A 16,849-nucleotide genomic window follows, 5' to 3' on the forward strand; every position below is an offset into this window, starting at 1 on the left:
TTACTAGTCATAGAAAAAGTAATAATTTCTAATTACTTCAGTTACTGTCTAAAAACACCTGCAAACACAGATTTTCACTTTCTCCATTTTCCTCTTAAAACTTTCATTGGGATTGTTTGAGGAGTCTCTAATATGATTAAAATGTGACGGTAACATTCTAGTCCGATACAGTTCTATATTTTGCTCATGTCTAGTAGGCACTTATTTGACAGTGTTGACTCTCTTCAAAAGTGGCACAGACCCAATGCTCTGTGACGTACTCTGATTTCAGATAAAGACTATGAGAACGCCATCAAGTATTACACGGAAGCACTGGAGCTGAACCCGAGCAATGCCATCTACTACAGTAACAGGAGTCTGGCGTACCTGCGCACCGAGTGCTATGGCTATGCGCTGGGGGACGCCACGAGGGCCCTGGAGCTGGACAAGAACTACATTAAGGGCTACTATCGGCGAGCCACCTCCAACATGGCCCTGGGCAAGTTTAAAGCAGCACTCAAAGATTACGAAACGGTGAGACTCGGTATTTTCTCATCACTCTAATATAGTGTTTTTAGATAAATATACAGTCGTGGCCAAAAATATTGGAACCCTTGGTAAATATGATCAAAGAAGGCTGTGAAAATTAATCTGTATTGATTTTGATCTTTTATTTAAAAAATTCTCAAAAATCTATCCTTTCATTGGATAATAAGAATTTAAAATGGGGGGAAATATCATTATGAAATAAATGTTTTTCTCTAATACACATTGGCCACAATGAATAGCCCCCTTTTATTCAATACTTTTTGAAACCTCCATTTGCCAATTTAACAGCTCTAAATGTTCTCCTATAATGCCTGATGAGGTTAGATAACACCTGACAAGAGATCAGAGACCATTCCTTCATCCAGAATCACTTCAGACCCTTTAGATTCCCAGCTTCTCCTCTTCAGTTCACCACACTCATTTTCAATAGGGTTCAGGTCAGAGGACTGGAATGGCTATAGCAGAAGCTTGGTTTTGAGCTCAGTGACCCATTTCTGTGTTGTTTTTGACATTTGTGTTTGGATTATTGTATGGTTGGAAGATCCAAACATGGCCCATTATAAGATTTCTAACAGAGTCAGTCACTTAGTGAATTTTTATCTGTTGGTATTTGATAGAATCCATGATGCCATGTATCTAAACAAGATGTCCAGGACCTCCAGCAGAAATATAGGCCCACAACCTCAAAAATACAGCAGTATATATCATTGTACACATGGGGTACTTTTTGTCCCTGTGTTCACCAAACCCATCTTGAGTGTTTTTTAGTTTCATCTGATCATAGAAGCCAGTCACATTTAAAGTTCCAGTCGTGTCTGATAACTGAATATGCTTTAGTTTGTTTTTGGATGAGCGAGGATAATTTTTCTTGTAACCCTCCCAAACAACATGGTGTTGATGTAGGTGCTGTTTGAAAATTTTTTTTTTTTTAGGTTTTCTGACCCCGAGACTATTTTCTGAAATTCTCCAGCTGTGACCCTTGGAGAGTCTTTAGCCACTCAAACTCTCCTCCTCACTGTGCATTAGGATGACATAGAGACACGTCCTCTTCCAGGCAGTTTAGTAACATTTTCTGTTGGTTGTAAATTCTTAATTATTGCCCTGATGGTGGAAATGGTAATTTTCACTGCTCTAGCTCTTTTCTTAAAGCCACTTCACTAATTTGTGAAGCTCAATTATCTATTGCTGCACTTCAGAAATATATTCTTTGGTTTTTCTCATTGTGATGGATTTGGGCTTTGTTTTCCCTCCAATTTATATTTCTGTGAAACAGGAAGCCATGGTTGGATAATTTAATGTTCATAATCACCCTGGAGTGCTTAAAATTGTGAATATGTATGGGAATATATACTTCAGAGATATTTTACTCATAAGAATTTCTAGGGGTGCCAATAATTGTGTCCAATGTGTATTTGAGAAAACATTTATTTCATAATGATATTTATCCCCATTTTAAATTCTTATTATCTAATGAAAGGTTAGATTTTTGTGATTTTGTTAAATAAATGATCAAAAGGATTAACAATGCAGATTAATTTTCACAGCCTTCTTTGATCATATTTACCAAGGGTGCTGATATTTTTGGCCATGAGTGTATATTATTGATGCAGAGAAATTTCTGCATTTAAAAATATTCGGCAGGAACAACAATTTCTGGTTTTCTGTTGATGCGTTAACTTGCCTAAATATTGTTTGTAGTGCACCTGCCATCCAATAATCACAGTAAGTCAGGTGCTTTGTTACTTTTAATATGAAGTCTCAGCTTTCACATTTCAGTTTTATCACAAAGTACAAACGATACATGTGGGTTTGACACTTTTTATCGTGGCATGACGGATCGCTTTTAGCAGATTCCATTCAAGCAACACATAAACAGGTTATCTCTTCTAGTTACAGCACGTGATAAACATGAAGTTATGTTGAAAGAAACAGTACATCTTACATCATGCAGTCACTCAGTCAGTATTTCAACCACAGAAAGACATCAGTGGAACAACTTATTAACAATGTCACATTTACCTCGGTAAAGACATCCAATGTCCATGCTAGAAAAAATAAGAAGCATATATATATGCACTATATTACATATTCATTATATGTTGACTTAATCTGTTGTCTTCATAATTTAATGTGTGTTTGAATAAATCTGTTTAAAACATTCATCTCAGCACACAAACTTGACTTGATTTTGTTTTTGTAAAAGTTTTTTGTGCTGTCGTCGTTTCATTGCTAACAGGTAGTTAGAGTTCGTCCCAATGACAAAGATGCCAAGATGAAGTACCAGGAGTGCAATAAGATTGTCAAACAGAAGGCCTTTGAACGGGCCATCGCCAGCGACGAGCTCAAGAGATCAGTAGTCGACTCCTTAGACATCGAGAACATGAGTAAGTGCTTGGAGACGGTTACAGTTATTAGGAGTAAATTATGCTTAATTACAAGCAATCAACCCTAAACATAAGTCTATGTGTTATTATAAGTAATATCACTCAATACTTATTTCTGTAATTACTCTGTAACAAGGACACCTTCAAATGAAATGTAAACTATTGTTTTGTCGTTGTCTTATTTCCCATTTACCCATATTGCTCAAAGCATTTCAGAAAAATGCTGATGTTATTTTAATGGAAAAATTATTTCATTGTAGTAATAAGGTGGCCTAACAAAAATGCTAATTATAGAAGTGTGTGGTACTGAGAAATAAATTGATTACATTAGGTCTTTTCATTGACCTGTTGCGAAAAATGACTGTAAAATTATTTGCAGTTGAAAAATAGTTCAGAATATAAATTATTAATGTTTTTTAATGATTTAGAGATACTATGATCTTCTTTTTAAATTCTCTCCCACCAGCCATCGAGGATGACTATGCTGGACCTAAACTTGAAGATGGGAAAGTTACACTGAAGTTCATGAAAGACTTGATGGCCTGGTTCAAAGACCAGAAGAAACTGCACAGAAAGTGTGCTTACCAGGTGAATGCTCTTCACACACACACACACACACACACACACACACACACACACACACACAGAGATCTTGTTGTGATGGGTGATATATCGATCCTATCAAATTAACCTGTAGAAATGCATTCGCATTATGCTCACGCGATGTTGTAGTGCTGCACACTTGCACTTTTAAGCCTTGTGGTTTAAAAACAAGTGCTAAAAGTTTTGAAACAGAACACAGATTGATGCTCATACGTGGTCTGTTAGACGGCTTGTGTGCACAGTTGAAGTGCGCACATATGAAGTCGCAGGTTGCACAGTGTCTGAGTACTGAATTGATTTCTTCTTTGTGGTTTATTATGTTTAAATTGTCAAATGCTCACAAAATTTGTCAAAATGCCCATCTGGGTGAATATATAAAACACAGTCAGCTTTGTCTTAAATGAATGTAAACAGTTGGGGTAAAAAAATAGAAAGTGCCTAAATATATTAGATCCATGCATTAGCTCTTAAAGTGACAGCAGCCCAATAAACCCACTTCCATCTCTGACCTTAATGTTAATCAGACTACAAAAGACAAAAAAAAAAAAACATACTCTGCTCTGAGTAACTTTTGAAGCTCTAATAAAAATCTATGTAGATTTTTACTCATACAGTGAATTAATTTTTTTTTATTATTTGAGTATTCAGTTTCTGTAGTATTTCTTTTTTCTAAAAGATAGACCTATCTTAAAAATAAAATAAAACAAAAAATAACACATCAAGCACAGTTGTTTAATTTAAACATGTTGGTTACACCATAATGACTTGGTGGACAAAAGGTTTTCAGAATGTGATGCTATTTGTTTTGTATCCTAAATGGAGTTTTCTTATAGCACTTTGCATAAAAAGATAACTCCGTTTTTAACAATTCTCAGAAATCATGTTTTTAAATTGTGCCATTCCAAATAATCTCAATCAAACTGCAGTTGGATTAGGGATGTTCATTTAGGTTATTTCCCTAACTGACAAACCGACGCTCGTTAACCGATTATTAACCGTCAACGACAAGATTATTTTAAATTAGAATTGAATTAAATTAAAAAGGATAGCCCAGTGTCTGTAACCCGTTAAAAATACTAACATTTGTTTCCAGAGAATTAATTTTAAATGCCAAAAAGCAGCAAACAACAGAGCATAAGGATTCACATGGTCTTCATATTACATCACGCTCCTGCAGCGCTTCTGCGAGGGGAGAAAAACATAATAAAGCTAGGCTATATATAGGCCTATAACGAATAAATAGGCCTATACGAGAAATATATTTTTACTTAAATAATAAATTAAGAAAAACTGTGCAACAAGTAGCCTATTATGCAGTTTAGTTTCATTTTTGTGCTGCGCGAAAGGAAACCAGACGGCAGAAAGTGCCTTCCTTTTTTTCTTTAGGCTTATATTACAAAAGCACAAAGATTTGTTTTTATTGTGAATGTACACAACTAAAGGCAAACCTTTTACAATTCCGATTATCTTTATGACTAAAGGGAATAGTTGCTTCCACTGTTAGAAGGAAAAATTTCAAGTGACTGCACTGGAGCCACAGTGCACACAGTTAAGCATTGCTACCTTGACAATGTAGTCTGTTCATTTTCATAATAAAATACAGTCAGTCAAACGTAGAAAAAAGCACACACTACTCAGTTTAAATATTTAGTAAAATCTGTGCCATTAAGTGTTATCACCGTACTGCCGTGATGTTATGCAATACATTTAGTTTTACGTGGATATTGAAACGCGAGTGAAGTAGGCTACATAATACATACATTAGAACACGAGTGAAGTACATATATAATCACATTTGATTTTGTGTCGAATGAGAGACCCAACGTTGGTTTCCATTTCGTTTTAGCCTAAATTAATTCGTTTTGGCTTGTCGTTTATATAGCTATAGCTTCTTATCTTTTTAATTCTTGTTCTTTTCTAAATACTGTTAATTGAAAGGATTTGTTGTGGGTGAGGGGAACTAAAATAGCCTAGCTATGTTTACAGTGTTTATTATAATGTTTGTAAACATTTCAAGTCGGCATTAGGCCTATTTCTGAATGAAATAATAAAATGTGACTTATGCACGACTTATGTTTTTTTTCTCTCTCTCTCTCTCTCTCTCTCTCTCTAAAAAAAAAAAAACAATTTGTTTATACGCATAGAGTATTTTATCAATGCAGCAACCCTTTTTAATATTTTGATAAATTGCTGAAAATAAATAAATAAATGACATTTTAAACCTTTTAACTGATTGTATTAATCAGTTAAAATTCTTAACGGTCGGTTAACGGTTAACCGGTTAAAATTAACATCCCTAAGTTGGATTATTTTGACTACGTATAAAACAAACAAAAAAAAAAAAAAAAAAAAAAAAAACAGCTAAATAACTCACTAAACTCACTAACTCACTAAAAACATGATAACATAATAAAAAAACATGATTTTTTATTTATTTCTTTATTTTCCCCTGTTGGTCCTTATCCTTATCATGACCACAAAATTAAACTGATGGAATGAAGATAAATTTTAAATTTAAATAAGTTTGTCAGAGAAGATGGGTGTCCAAGTTACTGTCTTAATGGATTGCATTTTTAATGTATTTTTGAATAAATCAATAGATCCTACAAAACAGTCTTGTCACTGACTCATGGTCATAATCAGCATGACTGTGTTTCAGATGCTGGTTCAAGTTAAAGAAGTTTTATCCAAGCTTCCCAGTCTTGTTGAAATTTCATTAAAAGAGGTAAGAGAACAGTTTACACAGTCTTCAGTCACTGAAACAAAATGGAATGCTCTTTCAGTCTTTTTGTTGTTTTGTCTTTGTCCATATAGTAATTTCCTTTAATGATGAAATGATAATGCTGTTCTCACTTTTCATTTCTCTTGTTGTTTAGACAGAGGAAATAACTATTTGTGGAGACACACATGGCCAGTACTATGATCTCCTAAATATCTTTGAGCTGAACGGTTTACCCTCTATAACTAATCCTTACGTATCCTTTCCTTTCGGGTTTGTAATGTTGTCATACCTGTTCTCTTGAGTATGTAATTGAATATGAATTGTTTAACTGTATAATATTATACTTCTGGTTAGATGCTAACTGCATTTCATTGGCTGTGTACTTGTACTCTGCACAGTGACAATAAAGTTGAATATAATTTAATCTAATCTAATTATAATAACTATTTAAACCATCACCTTAGTCTAACTAAGTCCTTAGTCTCCCCCCTCACTGAGATCCAGTGAATTAGTCTTGACTTCAGGCTCTCAGCTGTTTAATGGTGACTTTGTGGACCGCGGCTCTTTCTCTGTAGAAGTCATTCTCACGCTGTTTGGCTTCAAGCTGCTGTATCCAGAACACTTCCACCTGCTTAGAGGTGAGGACACATCAGCGTTTCTTAGTCCAGATTCCCAAAAATGCTTGTGTGTGATGGATAAATCGTTTGAAACGTCTGTTCTGTGAGGGAACCATGAGACGGATAACATGAATCAGATGTACGGGTTCGAGGGTGAGGTGAAAGCGAAGTACACCGCCCAGATGTTCCAGCTCTTCAGTGAAGTCTTCCAGTGGCTTCCTCTCGCCCAGTGCATCAATAGCAAAGTGCTGGTATGACAGGAGGCCGCTCATCAGATTCAGCACATTCTGCTGTCACATTTACACTACTCTGAAGTTTTTTCTTTGAATTTGAATGCGGGATGAATTGTGTTTCAGGTGATGCATGGAGGACTGTTTAGTGAGGATGGTGTGACCTTAGAAGACATTAGAAAGATAGACAGGAATAGACAGCCTCCAGACTCTGGTAAGACGTGTCCAATATCGCAAGATCATTTTGTTAAAGCTTATGTGGTGCTGCGTGGGCTGTGTGATATGACCAAAAAAATCTTGAATTTTAATTTTTATGTTGTTTGATAACAATTTAGATTATAATTTTTTTTTTCTTAAAGGGGTCATATGATGTTGCTAAAAAGAACATTATTTTGTGTATTTGGTGTAATTAAATGTGTTTATGCGATTTAAGGTTCAAAAAACACATTTATAAACCGAATAACTTAAGTAATTTGTTTGTTAGTGCGTACTGGAGACACGAACCGTTTCAAACGATTCAGTTCTATTTGGTGAACTGGTTCGACTGGTTCAGGAAACAGTCCTCATCCTCCATAAAATGCTCAGCACACATCTGAGTATTTGGGTTGAACTGTTCTGGAACAGTGTTGTAAATACAACTTAACCACTGATTTCTAGTCGTGTCCTCTATTGGAAGAAAGTTTTGCTTTCACAACGAAAAACACAGCGACTCCACAACATGGTGCCGGCAACAACAGAGAAAATAAAAGTTACACCTTCTTTCTTTGCGTGAATATTTGGGCGGTGTTATGCAAATCTTCCCACATCGTTAAGTGTTAATGTTTGTTTGTGTTAGAACGAGCCGTTTTAGGTAGGCTTGGTTGACTGTTAACTTTTATAAAGAATATCTCTTTGGATTTGAGACTTTAGTCTTTGCAACTTTACAGATCTTCTTTATGCACCAAGAGCTTGTAACACTCAAAAGAGAAAGAAAAAATCAAAATCGCATCATATGACCCCTTTAACTAGTCAAAAAATATAACTACAAAAAAAATAATTAATAAAAATTTTTTGTCACCACAACATGATTCAAGCAACAGTCTCCGTATTAAAACAAAACCGTCTGGTTAAAGAAGGTTTTATTCCAAGTGCATGACATATCAATGTGATGTAAATGCAAAACAAATTCACTTATTAAATATGAGGGCAAATACTATGTAAACTTGTATTAAACATTTCCAGTTTGTTTAGAATTAATATAAATGAAGAAAAATACTAAACGATTCTTAGCCAAAATGTAAACATTTGATTTTTGTTTTTGCTGTATTTTGACAATGAAAATTGTTCCAAACGAAGACACAGACACAGTCACTGAATCAATCAGCCGTTTAAATGAATCGGTTGAATGAATGACTCAGTGACTCACTCATGCAGTGATTTACCGCCACCTGTTGGTTATTTTAGGTTTATATTTAAAGTATATTTTCCCATTTTTCCTACGATTATTTCAAATATCAGTAGCCCATTCAACGAAAAAACAAAACAAAAAAAAAACACATTATTAATGCGTTTGTAAAAAAAAGAAAAAAAAATTAGTTATATATATATATATATATATATATATATATATATATATATACATATATATATATATATACATATATATATATATATATATACATATATATATATATATATATATATAAATATAAATATATATATATATATATATATATATATATATATATATATATATATATATATATATAAATAAAATGGTAAAAATCCCCATAAAAGGTTTAAAAAGTTAATTTCTGTTACTCTGACAAACAAACCAGCTCAATATGAAGAACATCAAAAGTTTTGGGAGTCAATGATTTATGAGGAAAATTAGATTTTGGGATATCGTCTGATTACCGTTCTCGGCAAAATTCCAGAAAATGTGCTCGCGTTTTACATCTTTTACAGCGTCTCATGCTTCAAATTGCATTCTAAAACACATCAATCGAGTTAAAAGAAGTTCAACTCGCATCTCACAACCTTGCATTTTTTTTATCATTCCACTGCTGCGCCTCATGGTTTTTAAAGCAAAAAAGTATTTTCCTTGTAAATAGCCGCTCAGAACTAGCGATAATTCCTGTTAGGCTGAGTGTGTCACACGCCGTCATGCGATCGGATCATTTTTTTCTCTTAACTGTTAACATTGGCTTATTGCTATTGTGTCTAATCATACAGTTTACTAATATTTGTATTCAAAACCATGGTTCCTTGATTTAAAAAAAAAAAACATTCAAATTAACCGATAAAATTGTCCAGCCCTAATGGATTCTACGGAGGAACACTGTTCAATTTTACTAAGAGAGTCTCAAGAACTGAAGTGTTGCAGGGCCAAGCTCTTTTCATTGGACAATGTAAAACTCAAGTTGTAATTTGTAACTGTCTTGCGCAGGTCCGATGTGTGATCTCCTGTGGTCAGATCCTCAGCCGCAGGTCAGTTCTGTTCCCCTCCTTCAGCTAAGCCAAGGTTTTCGGTCACAGCTGTGTTTGACTGATGTGTGTTCTCCTCCAGGACGGACGGTCCGTCAGCAAGCGGGGTGTGAGCTGTCAGTTTGGGCCTGATGTCACGGAGCGCTTCCTGGAACAGAACAAGCTGCAGTACATAGTGCGCAGTCATGAGGTGAAAGCCGAGGGTTACGAGGTCACTCACTCAGGGAAGTGCATCACCGTGTTCTCAGCGCCAAACTACTGGTACGGAAACCTCTCGCTGTCCTCAGTAGTGCATAATGTGATTTACACAAACGGGACATGTTAAAATCAACCAAGGGTCATAAAAACATCTGGGTCAATGTCATGTCAAGAACATGTCCTGGGGCCGGTTGCATAAAAGTTTAGTCATCTATTTTTATTTTATTTTTTTAAGACTGGTAATTTGTTTTAAATTCCGTTACATAAACACATAGATTAGTTAGATTAGAATCCAGAAAATAAGACTGATTAGCGCTTGGCTAACTGTTAGTTGGTCAGACTAGTTCTTAAGCCACTGTCCTAACACAGAGGCTAAGTTTATGCAACTGGCCTCTGGCCATATTTTACCCCAAAATAAGAATTATGTTCTGTATAAAGAAAATTAAGCCTGACTGATTACCGCTGCATTAAGCCTGACTAAGCCTGATTACTGCTGCACCGTACCATTATGTAAATGATTATATAATGGCGATCAGCGTAATTTTGCTCCACTTTATGTGGATCACTAAAACAGAGATGGCTAGAATTGCAGAATTGAAGATTGTGGTTCAAACATCAGCAGATGTAATGTGCCACATTTTGTCAATATTACAATATAAAGCCAAAGACTTCATTTGGAGAGAGTGAAGAGTCTGCACTCATTACATTAGACATCAGTCTCATGCATATTGAGTTATGGAAAGCATAATTTTTATTTTCTCCCCCCATTTTTTTAAATCATTTAGTGCTGTCAAACGATTAATCGCATCCAAAATAAGTGTTTGTTTACATAATGTATGTGTGTACTGTGTATATTTATTATGTATATATAAATACACACATATGCATGTATTTAAGATTTTTTTTGTTGATATATAATATTTATATTTATATATAACATAAATTTTTTATATATATATATATATATATATATATACACTCACACGCACACACACGTAAGTATTTTTAAAATATATACATGTATGTTTGTGTATTTATACATAATAAATATACACAGTACACACACACATTATGTAAACACTTTTATTTTGGATGTAATTCATAGTTTAACAGCACTAAAAGAATTACAATCTTATTGAAAACAAACTTAGTGTTAGAACATGTTTGGGTGAAGTCAGAATGAAATGTCTGAACTAGAGCTGCACGATTCTCGATAAATTGAGAATCACAATTTTTTTTTTTGTCTCAAATAGAGATCACAATTCTCCCACGATTCTGAACTAATCAAAATAATGTGTGGCAAAATATTATTGCTGCAGTCTATTTAAAAGTTTTTAATTAATTTTTATAAACATTTTAATATACACTACCAGTCAAAAGGTTTTGGACAGTAAGATTTTTAATGTTTTTTTAAACAATTCTCCTCTGCTCACCAAGCCTGCATTTATTTGATACAAAATACAGCAAAAGCAGTTATACTGTGAACCATTTTTACTTTTTATTGTAACTACTTTCTATTTAAATATATTTTAAAATCTTCTGCTCACCAAGCCTGCATTTATTTGATACAAGCATCATTACTCCAGTCTTTAGTGTTACATGATCTTTAATTTTTAGGTCTTTTATGATTTTTTTGTGCTTTTGAATCATTTTTTTTTTTTTTTTGTTGTTTTGCTGTTTTTAGTGTTGGTTGTTCTTTTAGATTTTAGTATTGTGTGTTTGCTTTTTCAGAATCCTTTGTTAGTTATTATTTCATTTTAAATATTTAGATTTTTTGATTTTTTTTTTTCAGGGTTTCAAAAGCTTGGAGTCAGTATTTTTTTTTTGGGGGGGGTCGGGGGGGTTATATCAATTAATACTTTTATTTAGCAAAAATTCCTTTAAATTTATCAAAAGTGATGATAAAGACATTTATAATGTTACAAAATATTTCTATTTCAGATTAATGTTGCTTTAAAATCAGAGGAATAAATGACATTTTAAAATATATTCAAATAGAAAGTTATTTTATATAGTAAAAATATTTCAAAATTTTACTGTTTTTGGATCAAATAAATGCAGGCTTGGTGAGCAGAAGAGACAAATCTTACGTTCAAAAACTTTTGACTGGTAGTGTATATGTATTTAAAATATAAAAAATGTAATACACCAGTTTAATATTAAAATTATGAAAAAGCTGTTTGAATCAATGATTCAACGACTCACTCATAAACCTACTGGATGAATCAGCGTTTTTGAATGATTCTCTTGAATAAATGATTCATTCAATTATACATTTTTTATCATAAACCTACTGGACCACGCAGAGTTTATATCTGAATTATAAACTTTCATCCCAGTATTTTTTAGGGCTGGGACGATAAATCGATGCAGAATCGATTCATGGATCGATTCTTAGATTTTCAGAATGCATCGCGATTCTGATCTTAGATTTTAACAGCAGATGGCGCTCTAATCTAGTTTTTATCCGCACACTCAAATGCTCATGAAGAAGAGGGCTAAAGAGCGCTAGTGCATTTGGCATATCATGTTATTTCACCTCAGCTTAGAATGCTTTTATGACGCAAGATTAATGTAAACACAGCCCACTGTGAACAACTTTGTAATTCGCTTCAACCTTTTCGAATTATTATTTTAGGTACAAGTGTGTGTAAGGATTTGGAGACAAGCAGAGTACGGTTGTTTCTAAAGCATGGAGTGCCATCTGATGTTCAAAACTATGCTCAGAATCAAGAAAGAATCACGATGCATTCGGAAAATCTCAGAATCGATGCTGAAACATTTCTCGATTCGCAATGCATTGATTTATTTTCCCAGCCTTAGTATTTTTGTGATAATATGAATGACTGTATGACAGAAATAATACTGTGTAGTTGAAAAGACTGTTTGTGAAGCTGTTTCTTAACCAAACATGGTAACTGCTCTCTGTGTGTCAGCTGCAGTGTGAACGCAGATTTAAATGATCCGGTTAGATTTTGTTCTTAAGGTTTAATAGACACGGGAGAATCGTTGTCATTCAGAAATGAGATCGTGTGGTTGTCTGAATCGAGATCGCAATCATCTTTTAATGATTGATCATGCAGCTCTAGTCTGAACCTCTGAATAGAGACTCAGGTTCCGTCAGTTACACATTGTGGTGCTAATGATTACTTTCGGTGTATATTCATGACAACTTCTTTTCTGTGTGCTTCTGTTTTGTTTTAAGTGACCAGATGGGAAATAAAGGAGCTTACATTCATCTCAGGGGATCAGACCTCAAGCCAGAGTTCCACCAGTTTACTGCTGTGGTCAGTGCAGTTACATTTATACATGACTTATATTTGCATTCAGTCATTTTTACTGGTCAACCGATATATCGCCAGGGCCGATATTTGGCATTTATTTATCGGCAGTATACTCACACATACATTTAATTTCAGCAATTCTTATGCATGTGTTTTTACTATCCTTAAATTAAATAGTGTGATATCATATTTAGCAACTTTATATCGGCACCCTGCTCTCTAAGATATTAACATCGAACATAAAAAAAACTCAATATCGGTCGAGCACTATTCATTCTGCAGTCACTTTGCAGACATCACAAGCTTGTTGGTAGGGATGCAGCAACATTTCTTCTAGGGAAATATCATATATATGCATTTATTGCAATCACTGTAAAATCATTTACAGGTGCTGGATGTATGATTGACACATAGTGGTTGAACTAGGTATTGCAGTCCAAATTCAAAATATCGGAGAGGGTTTTTTTCACCTGGCCCCTCCTCCTCAGACTTAATGCACACGCAGGTTGCCAGATTGATGACACGAACAGGAACGAGCGCACTTGATGATGAATGTAATGAAATATGCTGTGTTTTTCGTCAACTGGCAACCTGGGGTGCTGAGATACAATTGGGTAAACTGGCAGTGGGTGGGTTTCACAAACCAAAACAGAGGGGGTGATTATGTTCAATTGGGTAAACTGGCAGTGGGTGGGTTTCACAAACCAAAACAGACACTTGGTTGTGCTGTCATTTTATTATGTTTCTTAAATATCTTAATTCACCCTTCCACAAAATAAGGCTTTAAAAGGGTCTTAAATAGCATTAAATGTTGCATACTGCAAAAAATGAATCTTCGTCAGTATTTTGAGCGTGTTTTCCAGTACATATATCTATACATCCTTAAATCAGGAAACATTTACTGCAAAATTGAACATCTGAAGTCTTGTTCTCTGAGAAATTGAACAAAACTTATTTTTATTTATTTATTTGTATTTTTAAAGAATCATAAATACCTGTAAATGGTGTATGAAAACGTATTTTCCCTTTCAGTTATGTTTTTTCCTGATTCCGCTGGTGGATATTTGTTCTTTTTAATCATAAACTTGCTTCATATTGATCAGTTTCACAGAAGACCTGCTCCATTTTGCTTCTCAAGTAAATGTATCTTGATTTAACAGTCTTTAGACAATAAAAAAGAAGGGAATGCTAATGAATAGCAACACTTTTTTTGCAGTGTGATCAGAAGGTACAGTTATTTCCATATTCTATTTGTTTGGAGGAGTGCTATTGAGGTCTTAAGTTTTGTTTTTATCAAACGAATTAAAAGAAGTCATGGACATCTGTTGGAAGTTGTAGCTTGTTGTAAACTTTGAAGTGTTGCTAATACATTACCTTCAGAAACCCTGCTACTCTCATTTGTATAACAATCCCAGAAAAGGTTCAGTTAATCACTAGTTAGCTGTGTATTTCTGTGATAAATGCAGTCTGTGAGTTGATTTTCTGCTTCCCTCTCCTCAGCCTCATCCAGATGTCAAGCCGATGGCATACGCCAACTCTCTGATGCAGCTGGGTATGATGTAGAGTTATCAGGCAGCAGCTGCTGTGGTCCGAATCCACTCTCACATTCTCCTCGTCTCTGTTTCCAACACACACTTCCTTCCTCATGTACACACACACACACACACGTTACTGTACTCATACCTGTAGATACATCGGGAAGAAAGCACCTTGACTTGAAAAAGGAGCTAGGAATGTTATCCGTGCATTGATGGATTGTTCTTGGATCGACCCTCCCCTCGCACTTATCATTCATGTAGAGCTGCATAGTTTGAATTGGATGTTTAGCTCTGTGATAAACGAGCTGAATTTTACCAAAGAATGGGCAAGTGTATATGACGCATCCCAAAGTAAGAGTGTTGATGTAGAATTATAGAGCCTTGTGACCAAGTTATTATGAGGAACAGAGGCAAAAAAAAAAAACTAAATTTTTTTGGCGATTTTGTGTATTTGTGTGTGTTCTTTATTTAGAAATTTTACCCCACAAACACTTCACAATCCCACATCCTATTTCATCTACTGTTGGGAGGGAGAACAGTGTGACATTTCAGTACTGTAGCAGTGAAGGTGTTGTACACGCCATCTACCACAAAAAAACATAATAAAAGCCAAAGGAAGCTCCTCCCAGAGCGTCGGTCCTGAGGTCAGAGTTTCCGTGATAAAGGTCACAACCGTGTAACTTCAGTCGGTTTTTTGGCTCTTTCCCATCTTTCAGAATAGGGAAAAGTGCAGTATTGTGAAGCTCAATAAGTGTTTGGTGTTCTCCACTCTGTAGGCAGCTCCCACGTGTTCTTTCTCCCAACAAGCTCAACTGAAAGCACTGGGGATGCTCTTTAACCCTCGAACCTTTCACTGTCCGTCTAGCAGATCCCGAACCCTTTGTGTGGACTCGAAATAACACAGCAGAGACCTACCTTTCTCTCTTTAAGCGCACAGCAGCCATGTCCCATGCCCTTGACTTTTTAGAGAACATCAGATACACCAACGTATATAATATGTATGTGTGTATATATATATATATACACACTGTATATTGAAATTTCTGTGTACATGTTTGGAGAAAAAAGTTGTTGTTGAATAAAAAATGCCAGTCCTATAATGTAGAATGTGTTCATACCTCTTTGTGTTCACCAGTAGCGACATCTGTCTGTATTATCAGCATTGGCTGCAGCTGATATGAAAGAACGTTTCATTCAATCGACGAGGACTGAATGGAAAAAAACATGTCCTTTTTTATGTCTCAACACTGCACAACAGGCATGGTGTCTGGCGAAATATGTTTTGAATAAAAGTTGAAAAATGGACGAAACTAGTTTTGTGACTTTCGTGACTCTGAGAGGTTTATTTGATCTTAAAAACACCTGAATGTTGACATTAAGTGTAATTGTATGTGTTTTAGTGAGTTTAATGCTGTTACGTTTGACGTTCAAAAAAGTTTTTGAGTGGTTTGCGGTTAGCATTGTGCTAAAGAGTATAGCTGGTGGTTAGGATGTGGGTGCCTACATGAACTACATTGACTCAGTGGGAAAAGATTGTGCTGCTGCCAGTTATAAATACAATTTACATGATAGTTAATTTACTTTTAACTGAAATAGCTCAAATGAAATGGTATTTTTTTTGTTGAACCGTTTCATTAGAAATAGTCATAACTTAAAGAGCTCACAACGGTTCATTATGTATTTTAAAGTGTGAAAAGTTCGCAAACCCACACTCCAATTGGCCAAAATCTGCAGAATCACTGGCTTTCGGCGACAAGCTTCAACACATAAAGACTGCTAATTTCTGGCTGAAAGTCGTGTAGTGTTTGCTGTTCCAGTCTTAAAGTGATTTATGCATAGAGTCCATTCTATATCTAATTATGTATCTTACTTGGAATCTACGGGAAAATATGACCCTACCTTTTAGTATGTAATTTTACAACATAAATTGTAATTCACTGAGTATGAGGCCATATGTGCACTATAATATTTATGGTATAAATAAAAACAAAGAGTACTAGAGTACTTTTTTTAAGCAAGAAAATACTATTTTTTTTTTTTTTACTTCAAAATTGCCTGAAATTACAAAAGTATTGCATGCTGTGATCATTTTTAATCATGTATATTAATGTTTAATGACAGGCGAGACATTACCTATTTCACTCAAGGATTATGATAAAAATGATTTTGAAAATGTGAACCGGAGCAATATCATATAGAGGAATATTCTAACTAAAAATAACTTTTTTTTTTTTTTTAAATTTGGTTGCTAGTCTTGTGTTTTAGGCATACCAATTTTT

The 16,849-nt window shown here is 34.7% G+C and overlaps 1 protein-coding gene across 1 annotated transcript; it reads left to right on the top strand.

The window, feature by feature from the left end:
• The first annotated feature begins 258 nt into the window (after window positions 1-258).
• LOC109082299 (serine/threonine-protein phosphatase 5) lies at window positions 259-14,981 on the top strand. The gene is made up of 12 exons (XM_042770780.1): window positions 259-513; window positions 2,765-2,912; window positions 3,379-3,500; window positions 6,175-6,240; window positions 6,392-6,490; window positions 6,770-6,875; window positions 6,963-7,105; window positions 7,211-7,298; window positions 9,513-9,553; window positions 9,633-9,811; window positions 12,954-13,035; window positions 14,533-14,981. The coding sequence occupies exons 1-12, from the start codon at window positions 469-471 to the stop codon at window positions 14,593-14,595; spliced, it is 1,182 nt and encodes a 393-aa protein (XP_042626714.1). The 5' UTR covers window positions 259-468; the 3' UTR covers window positions 14,596-14,981.
• Window positions 14,982-16,849: the final 1,868 nt, after the last annotated feature.

The sequence above is a fragment of the Cyprinus carpio genome, chromosome A15 (assembly GCF_018340385.1).
Source record: "Cyprinus carpio isolate SPL01 chromosome A15, ASM1834038v1, whole genome shotgun sequence".
Lineage (NCBI taxonomy): Eukaryota > Metazoa > Chordata > Actinopteri > Cypriniformes > Cyprinidae > Cyprinus > Cyprinus carpio.